The following is a 16,211-nucleotide window of genomic DNA, read 5'->3' on the forward strand; positions in this document are numbered from 1 at the left end:
TCTTACCTGAAGCGATGGCTGTTTCTCATTCCTCTTGGGAGACTTCAGCCCACTAATTTGTTGTTGTTGTTGTTGTTGCTGCTGCTGCTGCTGCTGCTGTTGCTGTTGCTGTTGCTGTAACAAAAGCTGCCTTGCTACCTGAAGAGCCTGAAGGAAAATAATGACAGAAATAAGTTTCACCAAGCATAAATTATGGGTTTATCTTATGCATACATGGCATACTCACCAAAGAAACCACCAGAATTTGATTGTCATTGGACTACAGCAGTGACACAACAATATTCACACTAACAAACCCTAGAAAACCAAAGCCCAAATGTTCATATGGTACTGGTAGTGCCTCATTCAGCACAAAAATGAACTGACTCTAGTTGATGGCTTGTGCCAATAAACTGTTTTCAATAACATATTTGTAATTCAACACTCTGACCCTACCCTGGGGGGGGGGGGGGAGGTGGACTGCAACTTTCACATTAAAGTGTGTCAATTTTATCAGACTGTGTGTAGGTGTCCAAACTTTTTTCAAAGAGGGCCAGATTTGATGAAGTGAAGGGCCGTGAGAGCCGACCAAAGTAACCTTTTTTTTAGGATTGAAGTTGTTGAGTGTTTTGTTTGTTTTTGGATTTTACCCCAGGAAATAAACTGCCACAGGGGCCAGATTAAACTGACCGGCGGGCCCCTGAAACAGACTTTGGACATGCCTGGTATATTGCAATCTGATGTAAGAAATCACTGTTTCTGTAGCAGGTGTAGAAATATGACAATGGTAGTTATTTAGAACAGCCCTGGCTATTTTACATTCTATTGAGTTGGTAGTGGTCTCAGCCTCCTCTCAAAGCTTTCTCAAAGGAAATAAGTACACATTCCCCTAGTGCAGGGTTGGCTTACCACTGCTGGTAAGCCAGCCCTGTTGTTGTTGTTGTTGTTGTTTGTTGTTGTTGTTGTTCGACTCCAACCTCGATTAGCCCCAACCACTATGGAAAGGGATTATGGGAATTGAAGTCCAACAACATCTAGAGGGCCACAGATTAGCCAGTCACACCCTAGAGAAACAAACAGATTGTGAAATAGGGTTTGTTTGTTTTCTACTGTTCCCTAGAGAAAACACATAATGCAGAAGAGGGGTTGTGTTATTTCCTTCTTTGTACATTACTGGTACTTTTCCTCCTGGGATTCTACTGAAGGAGGCATCAAGAGCAGACTGACTCACATTCTCCCATTCTTCCCTCTCCTCATTATGAGGTAAGATAAACATTCTGAACAAGGAAATCCTACGGTTATCTGAGCACAGGATCTTCCATGCCCTGAAAGATCAAACCCTCTTCAATGCTTTACAATGAAGGTGGATAATAAATTCTCAGCTTTTCTCCATGGCTTATGCCCATGATATTTATAGAGCGATTGGTCTTATTTTGTATTACCTCTTATGCATTACATATTTTAGCAGAGTGCTGAAAGCTGGTCCTGCCTTTTCAGAGATAAGGCTGCTGTAGTAACATTAGATGCTAAGAAGACAAGTAGGGTCCTTCCTAGTTCAAACCAAAAGTGGATTTGGTGAGTGTATCACTCTGCTTCCAGCAATGTTTAGAAAAACATACCTGGGAAATACATAGACATGGTTCGAGATGGAGACAGCCATATCCTGATATCTGTCCTTAGCATTTAAATATCAGAGGTATGACATCTCTTAATGTCTTTTTGAAGGTTTTCTGGCTAATATACATTGATAGTCTTCTCATTTTGAAATATCTAAGCATTTGCTCATCTCCACATTTTGCAACTATCCATGCCATAAAAGTTAGTTGTGCAGTCTGTGAAAAATAATTGCTTCCTGCCAAAACGAAGCAGCCCTTTCAGAAACTGATAGAGAAGATGCAAATCCCCTGCGAGTCCACACAGTGATGAAAACACACCCTTCACACAGGTTGACCACACCTGGCAGTGTGGCTCAGCAGGAAGCAGCATCCAGAATACACGGCAATTAAGGGCCTGTTTCCTAATACCTAATGGGAAGTTAGCAAGGCACATAAACAGCAGCAATGGCTGGATTTATGAAAGATCAGTAATGACTGGCATATATATATATATATATATATAGAGAGAGAGAGAGAGAGAGAGAGAGAGAGAGAGAGAGAGAGAGAGAGAGAGAGTTGGTGGTGACAGTGCTAGAATTGGAAATACGTTTGGAATTGTTGAAGAGGAAGCCAGGTGACATAAACAGGAGGCTGGGGGAAAAGATCACAAAGAGATGGATGCATCTAGTGTTTCCCCACCCAGCTCACTCTCAGAAGCCTGAAGCACTCACCAACATTTCAGATGTAAAGAAGAAGAAAGCCTGCCTGTAGGAGCCAGGGGGAAATTAATGTCTGCAGGAGGACAGCTGGAAGCTTAGATGCCTCAAGGAGTTGCCTCTTGCTTGCTGCCTCATTGGAGGATTCACCATTGCTGGACTCAAGGGTTTCCTTGTCTCCTTGGAGACGTTCAGTACATGCGTAGGTGTTAACAGTGGGAACAGTGAAGACTTCATTAATGTAAAACAAGAAAGAAATAGTCCCTGTGCAAGATGCCTACACGGAAGGAGAAGAGTGAGGCATCCACACTTCCTTCTGCATATGTTCACCGAAATGTTTAGCAAACACAGATTACACTGCATTCTTGAATTAATTGAAGGACATCTTTAGTTCTACAAGTCAGGAAGCATGAACCCTCAGAAAGCTAGAAAGATATGGTGACAAGGTAGGGGAATCTTATAAAGCAACTCACAGTTGCAGCTGATGGTACTTAGCAGAGGCCCAGAATACTATGCATCCATTTCTACCCTTGAGCCCCATCTGGAGGGACCCCTTGGAAATCTAAATATGGAAGTGTTCCAAAATGGGAAGAACATTCAGCTGACATACAAGCAACATTTCAGTTCTGATACCTGGAAATGTAAGTGATTCAGCGGTAGGACTTCAATGGATGGAAGTCTAATAATATATAGTTGGTACATTTACTTGTTGGAATGCTAAACTGAAGACAGATAGATATTTCTGGTTCACATTTGGGAGGTATAGAACACTATCCTTGGTACTCATGCTCTTCTCCATATGTCTGAAAGGGAAGCTTTGAGTCTCCTAGATCAGGCATGTCCAACAGGTAGATCGTGATCTATCAGTAGATCACTAGTAGATCACTGGCTTCCCCCAGAGAAGCTGAACAACTGTGGCTCCCCTTAAAAAAAGCTCAACATTTTGGCAACAGAAAGGTACTTTGCACATGCTCCAAGGCCACATTCAGTTATTAATTCATAAGATCTAGCTAGGATCAAGAGTCAGTGAACATAGGATCAAATTAAGCCCCAGGGAACCCTTCGAAAGCAGGCAGAAAGAACAATTGAAGTTGGCAGCAACTTAGTGGAACAGAGAGAGAAAAAACACATTAACCTTTCCCTCATATTGAATTTCGAGTTATAGAAAACGCTGGGGAGAAAGTCCTACTAGTAACAATCAACACAATAAAGTCCTTACTGTCAAACCATGCAGTCTGTTCAGTGGTTCAGAGTAGCCCTCACTAGTCCTCTAATTTCATCTGAGCCTTTCCCCCTTCACTCCTAACCTGAGATCAAACCTGCTTGCCCTGCAATTCTAAAGGCTAATCAACAGTCATCACTCCTCTGGAGCCAGAGAAGAAAAGAGAGGATCACTGAAAAGAAAGCAAGATGGCTAGCATAGTAGGAGAAGTGCTTGCCTTTCTTTCTTTCTCACCTCCTCTAAGCCATTTCAAGACTATTTGGAGTGCCTTTGTGAAATTAGCTTGCTGATCTCCATTCAACGTCAATGGATACCAGCCCTTATAATACTGGCACTTGTAGTCTAATCCAGTCTGACAAATGCTGCTTGAGAGAGAAGCACCGAACTAAGCAATCCCTATATCTTTGTTAGTATGTAGACACAGCAGTCAGTATGCTACAGGGATGCCAGTAGGATTTTCTGGGCCCAGGACACTGCAGGGGCACTGGGCACAACATTTGCAGGTGTTTCATAGGTGCCATTTTGGGGGGGGGTGTATTATGATTTAAATAGAAATATAATACTTTATACCATAGTGGGGAAGACTGTGAATAGGTCAGATGACTTCTTACTCCTGTTTGGATCTCTTTGCTTTGGCAAGCATAAAGCAGGGGTGGGAAACTGGTTTTATATATATAATGATGTCTGGCAGAAATGTAACTGATGCAGCTTTTCACATAATTGTATTTCCGCACTAGAAAATGCTTAACCTGATGGATTTTTGCCTGCCACGTGGATGTTGAAAGCCAACCATAATGCCAACCATAAACCATTGCAAGTTGTAAAAATGTTATGACACTGAAGGTCTTTTATCAATGTGTCTTAAGATGCCCAAACTACATTTAGCTTGAACTGAGTGCGGTGTGTGTGTGTGTGTGTGTGTGTGTGTGTGTGTGTGTGTAGACATTTATAGCAACCAAGGTTTGAATCCAATGCTTAGATAAATTCAAGATTAAGGTGTTAAAAGGCAGTTTATTCTAAGAACGTTTAATAAAAATTATGTACAGCTTGGTTGCAACTTCAAAGCAATTTAATATAACAACTATATAATAACTATTACAAACCAGGCTTTCTGTCAGATAAGAGCTTGCTCCCCTGTAGTACTGGCAGTATCCCTCACAACACTAGAGCTAAAGGACATTAAGTTGAACACTGGAAGATTCAGGACAGACAGAAAGGAATTTCTTCACATAACTACGGAGTTAAACTACATACAGTAATTTTCTCCCACAAGATGTAGTGATGGCTACCAACTTGGATGACACTGAAAGAGGATTGATTATGCAACTGCATGGAGGGTAAGGATATTAGTGGTCACTAAGCAAAATTACTATAGTCTGCCTCCACCACCAGGATGTATTTTTCTGAAAACCAGTTGTTGGGAAACACAAGTGTTACAGTTTGGGTCCTGCTTGTGGCCCTCCCATAAGTACAGTCGTACCTCGGGTTACGACCACCTCGGTTTGCGAACAATTCGGATTACGAACTGTGCAACCCCGGAAGTGTTTTCGCCGCGCACGCGCGCAGAAGCGGCACGCACGGTCTGCGCGTGCGAAAATCGCGAAAATAGCGCTTTGCGCATGCGCAAAATGGCGCTTCGGGTCGCGTTCGGGTTACGAACTTTTCGGGTTACGAACTGCGATCCGGAATCAATCGTGTTCGTAACCCGAGGTATTACTGTATCTGGTTGGCCACTGTATGGATGCTGGATTAGACAGCCTGATCCAGCAGAGCTCTTAAGTCTTTATCTTAATGTTTTTACAAACTTTAGCATGAAATTAATCCCAAGTTAGAAAGAACATGAACTCCAGTCTTTGCTACCACCTTATGCATTTCGGTGGACATGCTACTGCCTAGGCACAGTAGCTACGTTATTAACTGCACACGTTATGAGCTAGCATTATACAACCCCTTTCAAGATGCATGCAGTAACTTCTAATAACTTTTGATACAGCAAACAGGATGGCATGCTCATAAAGTATTGAGCAGACAAAATAGCAAATTTAAAAGCAAGCACATGTGCTGGGATTATACTGAAATCTGTAATGTAAGAAATGACCTTCCTATACACAGGATCTCAGCTTTCCTACCTTATTATAGGTATTCTCTTCACCTAATACATATTCCCATCAATATTTCCTTCAAACACACAAAAAGAGAAGGACTGTAGCTCAATGGTAGAACACTTCCTTCCACACAGAAGGTTCTATTCCTGGTGGCTCCGGGTAGGGCTGAGAAAGGTTCCTCTGGAACACCTAAAGAGCTGCTGTCAGTCAGAGTAGACAACATGGAGCTAGATGGACCAAAAGTCTGACTCAGTAGAAGGTAGCTTCCTATGTTCTCCATAATAAGTGCTCTATAATAAAAGTATGGAAGTGTGGCGGGAATAGGGTGCAACTAGTGTAGGGACGCGGGTGGCGCTGTGGGTTAAACCACAGAGCCTAGGACTTGCCAATAAGAAGGTCAGCAGTTCGAATCCCCGCGATGGGGTGAGCTCCCATTGCTAGGTCCCAGCTCATGTCAACCTAGCAGTTTGAAAGCACGTCAAAGTGCAAGTACTGTAGATAAATAGGGACCGCTCTGGCGGGAAGGTAAACAGAGTTGCCGTGTGCTGCTGTGGTTCGCCAGAAGCGGCTTTGTCATGCTGGCCACATGACCTGGAAGCTGTACGCCGGCTCCCTCGGCCAATAATGCAAGATGAGCGCCGCAACCCCAGAGTCGGTCACAACTGGACCTAATGGTCAGGGGTCCCTTTACCCTTTACCTTTAGTGTAGGGTAACTCTTTCCTATTACGTTAGCTCCATTGAGCAACTGGCATAAAGCAGTAGAAGTAGAAAGCTTCTGGAGAGAAGCTGGGCTGTGGATGGGACTAATGGGAGAGGTGGGAAGGAAGATATGACAGAGGTTTATAAAAAGTAGACAGAGCAGTGTTTCCCCATCCAAAATCTTCTGATGAAAGTAATAAGCATTAGATTCAGAGCAGGAATATACGACCACAACAGATAGTGATTGCTCCTAGATAGCTTTAGATGTTCCATGGACCTTCGGTCTGCTCTGGCTGTGCTCTTTATGTGTTCCTGATATGTCACTGAGAAAAAAGTACCGTGACACAATGACAGGCAAGAAGTTGGGTGACACATTGAAAGTAGGCAGACTAGAGCCTACACTAAATATGTAGTGATGCCCATTGAAACATGAAGGTTCCTCATGAAAGCCAACACAACTGCTTTCAGAATTACGAGGCTTCTTTTCTTCCATCTCAGTGCAGATCCTCCAGCGTTTGCTTAGATACTTCTGGTCTACAGGTCCTACTACAAGTCTACTTACCCAGGCATATGACAGCTGAAAAACACTGTCCCTGGCAACTTAGAGATCACTGGTTGAGAAGAACTTACTTCTTTTTTGTTTGTTTTGAAATGCTTTAAACCTGCCACCCTGGGCTCCTTCAGGAGGAAGGGCAGAATATAAATCAAATGAGAAGTCATGATGTTCCCACGCAGGAAATAAGTTCCTCATGCATATTTTTATTGGTGAGATATTGACACACTGGGCATAAAGACTGCTAAGCTGATAATATACTCATACAGGTGCATATACACCTTGAGTATAGCTATGCAGCTCTTGTCACCTCATCTCAGAAATTGTATTATAGAAATAGGAGAAATTGCAAAAAAAGACTACAAATATATTAGGAATATAAAGCAGCAATCATACAAAGAAAGGTTAGGGATGGACACACACACACACACACACACACACACACGATTTTGCTAGTATTTAACCTGAATGTGTACATGGAGAGAGCTCACTGTCATTTCCGCATTCATGTAGGTGGCTTTTACAGCACTAAATGGTTAAAAGCAAAAGCTGATTTACATGTATGAACTGGTCTACACTGTGAAATCTTAAACTGCCAGAGGCTGGTAAATGGATGGGAAGGAAAGTACCACGTGCTATTAAAACCTCTTGAAGCACCAGTATTTGTGCATAGCTATAAATGGATTAATAGACTGGCTCAGAGCACCTTTTGAGCTTCCTAAATTGTCCCAAGCCCACTTCCAGCATGCAAGACACTGAAACAGCAGAACTTTCCCTTTCCTTGTCCTGCTCCATGTGTGTGTGTGTGTGTGTGTGTGAACCTAATCCAGATCCCCGGAAGAGAGCATGACCTTTAACCTAGATAACGGAATAGAAGTACAGCAGCCAGTCACTTAATATTATAGACAAGGTGATCTAATACATCCATTGAAACTGACGGGCAATTCCAAGAGACCAGGAGAGATTTTGAAAGCAAGTCCATCTATTAAATTTGTACCTGCCCACCCAATGTGAATTTCCTTTCATGTGCCTGTCAGTTCTTTGTAATTCAGTGAAATCAACTAAAATATACAACAGGACTTGGTTATATGTTTTCTTTCTTGAAAGTAATTTAGTTCACAGGGTTTTTTTCTTCACAGAAAAAAACTACTTAACATTCTCCTGAGCTATCATTAAGGAATAGTGCACTGTACACAATGAGATTCACAAGAACAGTGTTAAAAAAGAAAGGGGCACCTGTAATAGATTTAACATGGTTGCAAACTCCACACGCTCACTGCAAACACTTAGCAGCCGATAGGGGTGATAGCATAACTGCGCTGTCAATATTTTGCTCCAAAGTCAGCATTCATCCCTCCAGAAGATTGCAAGTACTTCTCATTTAGGCAAGCACCTAGCTGATGTGTTAAAAGGAAAAGCAAAGGACATTTTCCATGGAGGTGGAGAAGTAAGCATAATTATAATAAATCCAATCTAAGTTCCATGCAGTTGGCATTCCATGGATAGAATATACAAAGCAACAGATTAATTTTTGGCTGGGAACTGTTTGAGTTTTCAGAAAGTTGAAGTCACAGAACACACAAAACTGTTGACTCACTTTAAGCTTCCTCCTCTCCCCCCTATTTAAAATGATACACAATTTCCCCTTATTAAAAATGGGAGAAAAACAATGCTCTTATTATTTTCCATGTATCTTTTATTAAGCCACAAAGAAAACAAGAGTTTGGCCACATGTTTATTTGCTTGAGCTACTCCCTTTCCCTTCTGATAAATAATCAAGCCGGCCATCCAGAAAAAACAAAACCAGTGAGCTGGGAAATCTGATGGTCATCCAATAGACTGAGATACCAAGAAAGGCAGCAGACCACTTTTCCCACAGTGGGTTTTGCTGGCCTGCACCTACACTGACATCTGAGTAAATAACTTTAGTCACTCTTTCCATCTTCCCTATGCAGTTAATCTTGCTGTTAAACAAATTGTCCCCGAGGCAGCTGCAAAATATTGTTGTTTTCCCCACTGCATACTTTGGAATATTGCAAAAAAAGAGTTTTTCCACAAGCATGCATATTCTTAAAACGTTTGTGGCACATGCAGTTGGTCAAAATATATGTTTCTGTTATTAAAAGTCTCAACATGGAACAGACCTCATAGAAGTTTTTGTCCCCCCCCCCCAAGAGCCTCCCTGAGGATGCTTATTTCAGACTATGCATTCTCCATGCCCTCTTGTGCTTCATGGATATGACAACGACCGCTTCACGTGATAGGACGAAAAGTTAGATATCTGTGTTGGTGGACATTCCTGGACACAGTACAAATTCTAAACAAGCATCAAGCATCACTCCCCCCCCCCAATCTACACAATTTATTAAGCCACGTGAACAAAAAGGAGAAGCACGGAACATGTGTTACAGCACTAGCTACAGATATTAAGCAGCATTACCTCTGGATTGAGCCAGGTGTCATAGATATTATAGACCCTGAAAATCTGAAGAAAAATCCCTGACGTTAAAAGTTAACACCAATTTTTAAACACGAGTCTGCTCTCTTTTTCTTCCCTCAAATCTTCCTGTAGCACTAGAAGTCTAGACAGCAGTCATACCACAGAGATAACACCCATGCTCATCTCAGCAGCCTGATTTTTCTTTATCGTTTGATTTGTTCAAATATTAACAAACGGAAAGACAACCACAAGGGAAAGGCATTTCTAAAGACGCAGACCCTCATCAAAGTCCCTCCTGCCCCTCCCTTTTCTTACTGCCATTCCTTCTAAACTTAAGCCAGTAACAGGACACAACACACAGACAAAACACATCACAAACTTACACACGCTGTAAGTGAAAGCCATCCCTCCTCAAACAACAGCCAACACAGGACTTCTTGAGAAATACATTTGAAAAACAGCGTGCCCCAAAGGAGGGGGGGGGAACGAGTTAGCAGAAGGCAGCTCCCATTCCGTCTTGTTTTCCTGCCCAACAAGGCAGTAAACAACGTGAATCATCTTATTTTGCTCAGCAATTAAATTTTCCTAGAGCAAAAGAATGCCTCTGCAAGCCGGATAGCAAGTTAAAAGTTCACCATAGCTACATGTTGTACACCCCCCTCCCCCGAGCATTTAAACAGAGAATACGGAGAGTTTAACAGAGCACTCTTACTGTCTGTCTCTAGTTTGCCGTCTCCTTGCTGAAGATGTATTCTGGCTGTTTCTCTGAAGCAGGGGGTTGAAGAATGGTAAAAAGATGTTTGAATAAACAGGAAGTGCTGTGCAGCTGAAGCACACACTGAAGGGAAAACACACTGGAGCACTGCCCTTTGTAGGCAACAACGGGAGGCTTGCCTCCACAGTAGCAACGTCTGCTTTTATGAAATGACAAAGAAACCACAAGAATTTAAGCAATTTCCCCCCCATCTGCAAAGCTGATAGATCAGCTGGAGCTTGCAGGTAATTTCAAAGTTGTGTTTAACACTCCAAAAAATATATATATTAATTCTACCCTATTAAAGCAGCTGGCTGACGTGCAGAAATCACACACACACACACACACACACACACACACACACACACACACACACATATATATATGTAAAATTCAACGAAACAGCAGCAAATGCATCTTAGCTATGCAGGAAGGCAAATTCTTTATTTGTACATAGTTTTGGAAAGCTTGTTTTTCACACTCTTTGTGGTACCCACGCGCTTATGTCAATAAATGTCTGTTAAGGTTGGCCAGACTTCACAGCAATTATTCAAATTCCTTCATAACATGCCCCCCCGACCCATTTAAAATAAATTAGACTTTTGAATCTAAGATCTCAGGAGTGTGCATTCAATATGTTCCAGCAGATGCATTCTCTTTCTTGGGTTCCTTTCAATCACTAAAACAAAGTACCTATTTAAGTCCAGATGACTAAGTAAACTCTCTTCCCTTCAACACCAACAGCCCACTTCCCCCTCCCTTGGCCTTAATTATCAAAAGTCCTGTCTTTTGACATAAGGGGGGGGGGCAGAGATGCTGTCAAATAAAGTATACTGGGTTTGGTATTTTGAAGGCAGTTTGCAAAGAGACGAACAGCAGAACAACCATATTCAGCAAGTCATTTTTCTAAAGGGAAAAAAAGACAGGGAGGGAAAGAACAGGAACATTCCCCCCCCCTTTAAAGAAAACGTATTGCTGTTGTGCCAATGTGCTACAACCACTGATATTTGTTATTTAGCAGGAACTCTCGGACTGTCTGTCATTCTGGGTGCTAATGCTCAGCTAAAATAACTCACTGGGAGCTGTCAATGGGATGTTTACACAGGACGCAATCTTTTCTTCATACAAGGGGATTCCCCCCCCCTTTTTTTACACTGGAATTCATCTTCTTTTGATCTCACATTCAAAGCAACAGCAGCTTGATAGACATGCAAGTCTGAAAGCAAATCCAGACGCTGAAGATAAACCGCCAGAGTATGACAGGCAGGAGCATCTAAAGCTTATAAAAATGAAGAGAACAGCATGTCGTCTGAGTATTACAATAGCAGAAATCAAGAGACATATTAGGTGGAACTGATCAGCCACAAAAACCGTTCAAAAGGCAGATCATAGAAACAGAAAGACTAGGCAAAGTGGTGGTGGGAGGAGAGAGAGAGAATGGGAAAGATCTGCTTTAAAGAGGCCTCACCTTCTCTCTAAGCATTACAAGCTTTCTGCTCCTGGCATGCAAAGTGGAAGAAATTGAGGGTTTCTTGTAAAAAGCCTTTACTAACTCAGCAGTTCTCACCTTTAGCTCACCAGTTAATCTTTTAATTAGGCTTCTCAATTATGTAGGCCAAACATTATTATTATTATTATTATTATTATTATTATTATTATTATTATTATTATTAATTTTCTTCTTCTTTAAATGCACAGTGTGTGTGTGTTGCTTCTCTTTCCGGCTATAGATGTTACGGGTTAGTTTATCTGTAGAAACTTAGGCTGAGATCCGATACACAGTTAAGCACGCTTTAGTGCCCACTGATTCTAGTGGGACTTAAGGCACCGTTAAATATCTCTGGATTGCACCCCTTATATGGTAGCCATAATGAGACTGTAGTACTCATTAATTGTGAAATCGCTTGGAAATGCCACCCATTTATGTTTCCAGGCCCTTAAGAGCGCCACTTCTTCAAAATTGGTTGGCAATCTGATTAGCTGCTGGGTTCTCTATCTACATTGTTAAAAAGACTCTACTTTGTTATTGGATATTACTTAAATTGGACTATCCCCGAGACAGTTAAATACCAGAGGAGAAAATGCTTATGTGGAAATGATCACTAAAACTTTCTTGAGGAAAATCCATACATTTTTAATTCCTCCCCCTTCTGTATAAGCCTCTTACTTTAATTGAAGTTGCTGAATATAATGAAAAAGTAATTCTCAAACAATTTTGTACTTAGAGATGTTTGTTAACAAACACCGAATGAGCAGGCAGTGTTAGGTTAAAGGGCAGCAGAATTCCACATTATAATTTAGCCTGTGGTTATTTCTGATTAAGAACACCCTCCAGGACAGCAAAGGAAGATCTTCTTTTGCAGCAGGCATAGCTTTTAAAATTAGCCTCTTCTGCATAATAAACCAACAGAAAAACAGCGGATTTGAAGATGCACTGAAACAATTTAAAGTGCAGCAATCAGTTACAATGTGCTTTCTGGGGTGGAAAACTATATGAACCAAGAGACGGGGCAAAACTGCACCTTTTTGAGCAGCTCACGCCCCAACTGTAAATATGAGAAAGAAAAATGCATCCTGGATTCTAAAACTGTTATAAGAAAGTCACCTTCTGTCATGCTTATGTAGCTATCTAATGAGCTAAAGGCTGATTATTTATCTTTAAACTGTACTAGTTTAATCTTTTAAGGTCACCACTAATCTGCTTCAACCTTTTTAAAAAATAACAGCTTTCAAGACTTGCCGCTGGAACTCACTAAACCTGGGGGCTGAATGTCATTGGAAGCGAAGCCTTTACCTGAAGCAGCTAGCTGCGCAATGTAAACACTGAGCAAAAATTCTCCGGTAAATCAGAGGCAAACTACAAAGTCTGCATGCTGAGAACGCAGTTCATAACAAGGCTAATCTTACACCATTCCAAAGAAATAAATAATTATCATGATCACAATACAAGGTGACTACCCTTATTTTCTCTAGCGTGTGACTGAGGTTAGATACTGTTCTTGGCAATAATCATTTTGCCTGAACCTCCAGTTGCATTTATTAAGAAGTGTACACAAAAGAGCGGTGACCAGGCTGTATTCCCAAGGAGGTTTGTTATTACTTTTATTTTTACCCTCAGCCATCTTGTGGACTTGAATGTCACCATGGACCTTGAATGTGAAATAGCTTCAAGCTAATAGCTCTAATTGCTTGAAGATGTGCAGGCAGGTGAAACCTGATCTCCCCTGGCCACTGTAGAGACCAGGAACAACACAAGAATGTTTACATAGTGGGTTGAGTTTAATAGACAGTAGAGCTGGGTTTCAGACAGCTAGCAAAAATGCAGCTAATAGGTGACCTCTTAAATGTAGCCCCCCCTCCCTCTAGTAAACAAAAGGCCATTTCCATTTATTAAAAAGGGAACATGCTAAATGCCAAGGTTATCTGCCTGCCTAGATGCAGCCCAGGTTAAGATGCACCTGATGTGAAACTTTATCTCTGCAAAACACAAAAGACACCTAACATGTCAGGGCTCAGTGAGATTCAAAGTGATGTCACATTAATTGTGAACTGAATATTTTACAGGACTGGCCTTTCCAGTTTGTCTACAACAGGGGTAGCCAATGTGACAGCCTCCATATGTTGTTGGATTCCAGTCCCATAAGATCCACACAGTAGTAGTGAGGGATAATGGTAGCTGAGGTCCAGCAACATCTGGTGGGCCAAGGGTTAGCCAAACCTGGATGGATGGATGGATGGATGGGCAGATAGGCAGGCAGGCAGGCAGGCATATATATAGTACACAGCACAACTGGAAACATTTGTGGAAAACAATGAGCATATGAACTCTCATCTGTGGAATTATTATTATTATTATTATTATTATTATTATTATTATTATTATTATTATTATTATTATACCCTGCCACTCTGGATGGCTTATAGCATGTATAAAACATAGTAAAATATCAAACATTAAAAACTTCCTGATACAGGGTTGCCTTCAGATGTCTTCTAAAAGTTATGTAGTTCTTTATCTCCTTGACATCTGAAGGTAAGGCGTTGCACAGAGAGGGTGCCACTACCAAGAAGACTCTCTGCCTGGTTCCCTGTAAGTTCACTTCTTACAGTGAGGGAACCACCAGAAGACCCTCAGAAGAGGACTTCAGTGACCAGGCTAAACGATTGGGGTGGAGATGCTGCTTCAGGTATACTGGGCTGAGGCCGTTTAGGGCAAGTGTTTAGTGTTTAGCACAAACACCTTGAACTGTGCTCAGAAACATACTGGGAGCCACTCCCAGTCACCAGTCTAGCTGCCGCATTCTGGATTAGTTGTCGTTTCCAAGTCACCTTCAAAGGTAGCCCCACGAAGAGCACATTGCAGTAGTCCCAGCGGGAGATGACTAGAGTATGCACCACTCTGGTGAGACAGGCCACAGGCAGGTAGGATCTCAGCCTGCATACCTGATGGAGCTGGTATACAGCTGCCCTGGACACAGAATTGACCTGTGCCTCCATGGACAGCTGTGAGTCAAAAATGACTCCCAGACTGTGCACCTGGTCCTTTAGGGGCACAGTTATCCCATTCAGGACTAGGGAGCCCCCCCACCCGCTGCCCCCCCAAAAAACATTACTTCTGTCTTGTCAGGATTCAACCTCAATCCTTTAGTCTCCAACCACCTCTGGACATTCACATAGAAAATTCACTGCCCTCACTGATTCTGATTTAAAAGAGAGGTAGAGCTGGGTATCACCCATATACTGGTGAACACCTAGCCCAACCTTCTTGATGATCTCTCCCAGTTCAACTTCTGCCAGAGGTCAAATCACAAAAGGTGTTTACAAAGAAGTGTAGTCCAGAAAGTAAAAACTCTAGGTCAGCAATACTGTTGCTGTTTAGTCGTTTAGTCGTGTCCGACTTTTCGTGACCCCATGGACCAGAGCACGCCAGGCACTCCTGTCTTCCACTGCCTCCCGTAGTTTGGTCAGACTCATGTTCGTAGCTTCGAGAACACTGTCCAACCATCTCGTCCTCTGTCGTCCCCTTCTCCTTGTGCCCTCCATCTTTCCCAACATCAGGATTTTTTCCAGGGAGTCTTCTCTTCTCATGAGGTGGCCAAAGTATTGGAGCCTCAGCTTCACAATCTGTCCTTCCAGTGAGCACTCAGGGCTGATTTCCTTAAGAATAGATAGGTCTGATCTTCTTGCAGTCCATAGGACTCTCAAGAGTCTTTCACAGCACCTTAATTCAAAAGCATCAATTCTTCAGCGATCAGCCTTCTTTATGGTCCAGCTCTCACTTCCATACATCACTACTGGGAAAACCATAGCTTTACAAAGACTTTAATAGCTTTGAATTTTTTTTGCAAAAATCCTAAAACATGCCTTACATGGCTTGAAACTTGCTGAGAGCTCTGCTATATGTTACAAATTTGTTGCACTTAACAAAAAGGAAAGGGAGACATTTTATAGGGATTGCGGGTTCTCGCTTGAAAAATCAGAAAGGTCAGGAAGAACAGAAACACTTAAGAGAAATGGAGGAACGGGTTACTTCTAGCAAGGAAAACAAAGGTGGAATAGATCATATAATAGGCAGTTTAGCAAACTTTACAAAAAAATGAGGAAACGATGGCCTGAAATATTTTTAGATAAAACAGCAGTATCAGTGTAGAAAGTTAATCACCAACCAACCAATCAGCCAGCCAAACCAACCAAAAAAACAAATGGAAATACATAGTAAAAAAAAGAATCATATGAATAAACAAAATCAAAACACGTTATTAAAAAGAAAATGTGCAGTTTGGGAATGGACTAACTACCCAGAAAATGGTGGGAAGATCTCACCTGCAACAAGAATTTATTATGGTATTAACAAAGTTTTACATGATGTTTTTATTGGAATATGCTAATATAAAAAAGGACATAAACCTCAAACCTGTTCTGTGAAAACTGGCTGCCAAAATATTTGTTATTAAAAAGGGGGGGGGAATAGTAAAACGGAAGTATTACTGAAGTCTGGTGAACAACAATAGCTCTGAAAACAAGCCATGAGGGGTAAATATTTTGTATCATCGAACACATGAAGAAGAAAAATGAGAAAGGCCTTCTCCCAAAATAATTGCCAGTAATGGCTGGTTCCTTTTTCTTTTTCCGCCTCCCCCCCACCCC

General features: G+C 41.7%; 1 protein-coding gene across 24 annotated transcripts in view; it reads right to left on the reverse strand.

Annotated features, from left to right (window-relative positions):
* The window catches only part of FOXP1 (forkhead box P1), a 548,710-nt gene that overhangs the window by 171,739 nt on the left and 360,760 nt on the right, over positions 1-16,211 (reverse strand). For 22 of the 24 annotated variants that reach the window (XM_060271348.1, XM_060271340.1, XM_035106646.2 and 19 more), the window contains one exon: positions 7-147. In XM_060271348.1, coding sequence (XP_060127331.1) covers positions 7-147 — 141 coding nt within the window. Of the gene's footprint in view, positions 1-6; positions 148-9,693; positions 9,857-10,022; positions 11,701-16,211 lie in introns of those variants that run through there. The other 2 variants (XM_035106660.2, XM_035106661.2) reach the window with 2 other exon arrangements.

This window comes from Zootoca vivipara, chromosome 2 (assembly GCF_963506605.1).
Source record: "Zootoca vivipara chromosome 2, rZooViv1.1, whole genome shotgun sequence".
In the NCBI taxonomy this organism is placed as follows: Eukaryota; Metazoa; Chordata; class Lepidosauria; order Squamata; family Lacertidae; genus Zootoca; species Zootoca vivipara.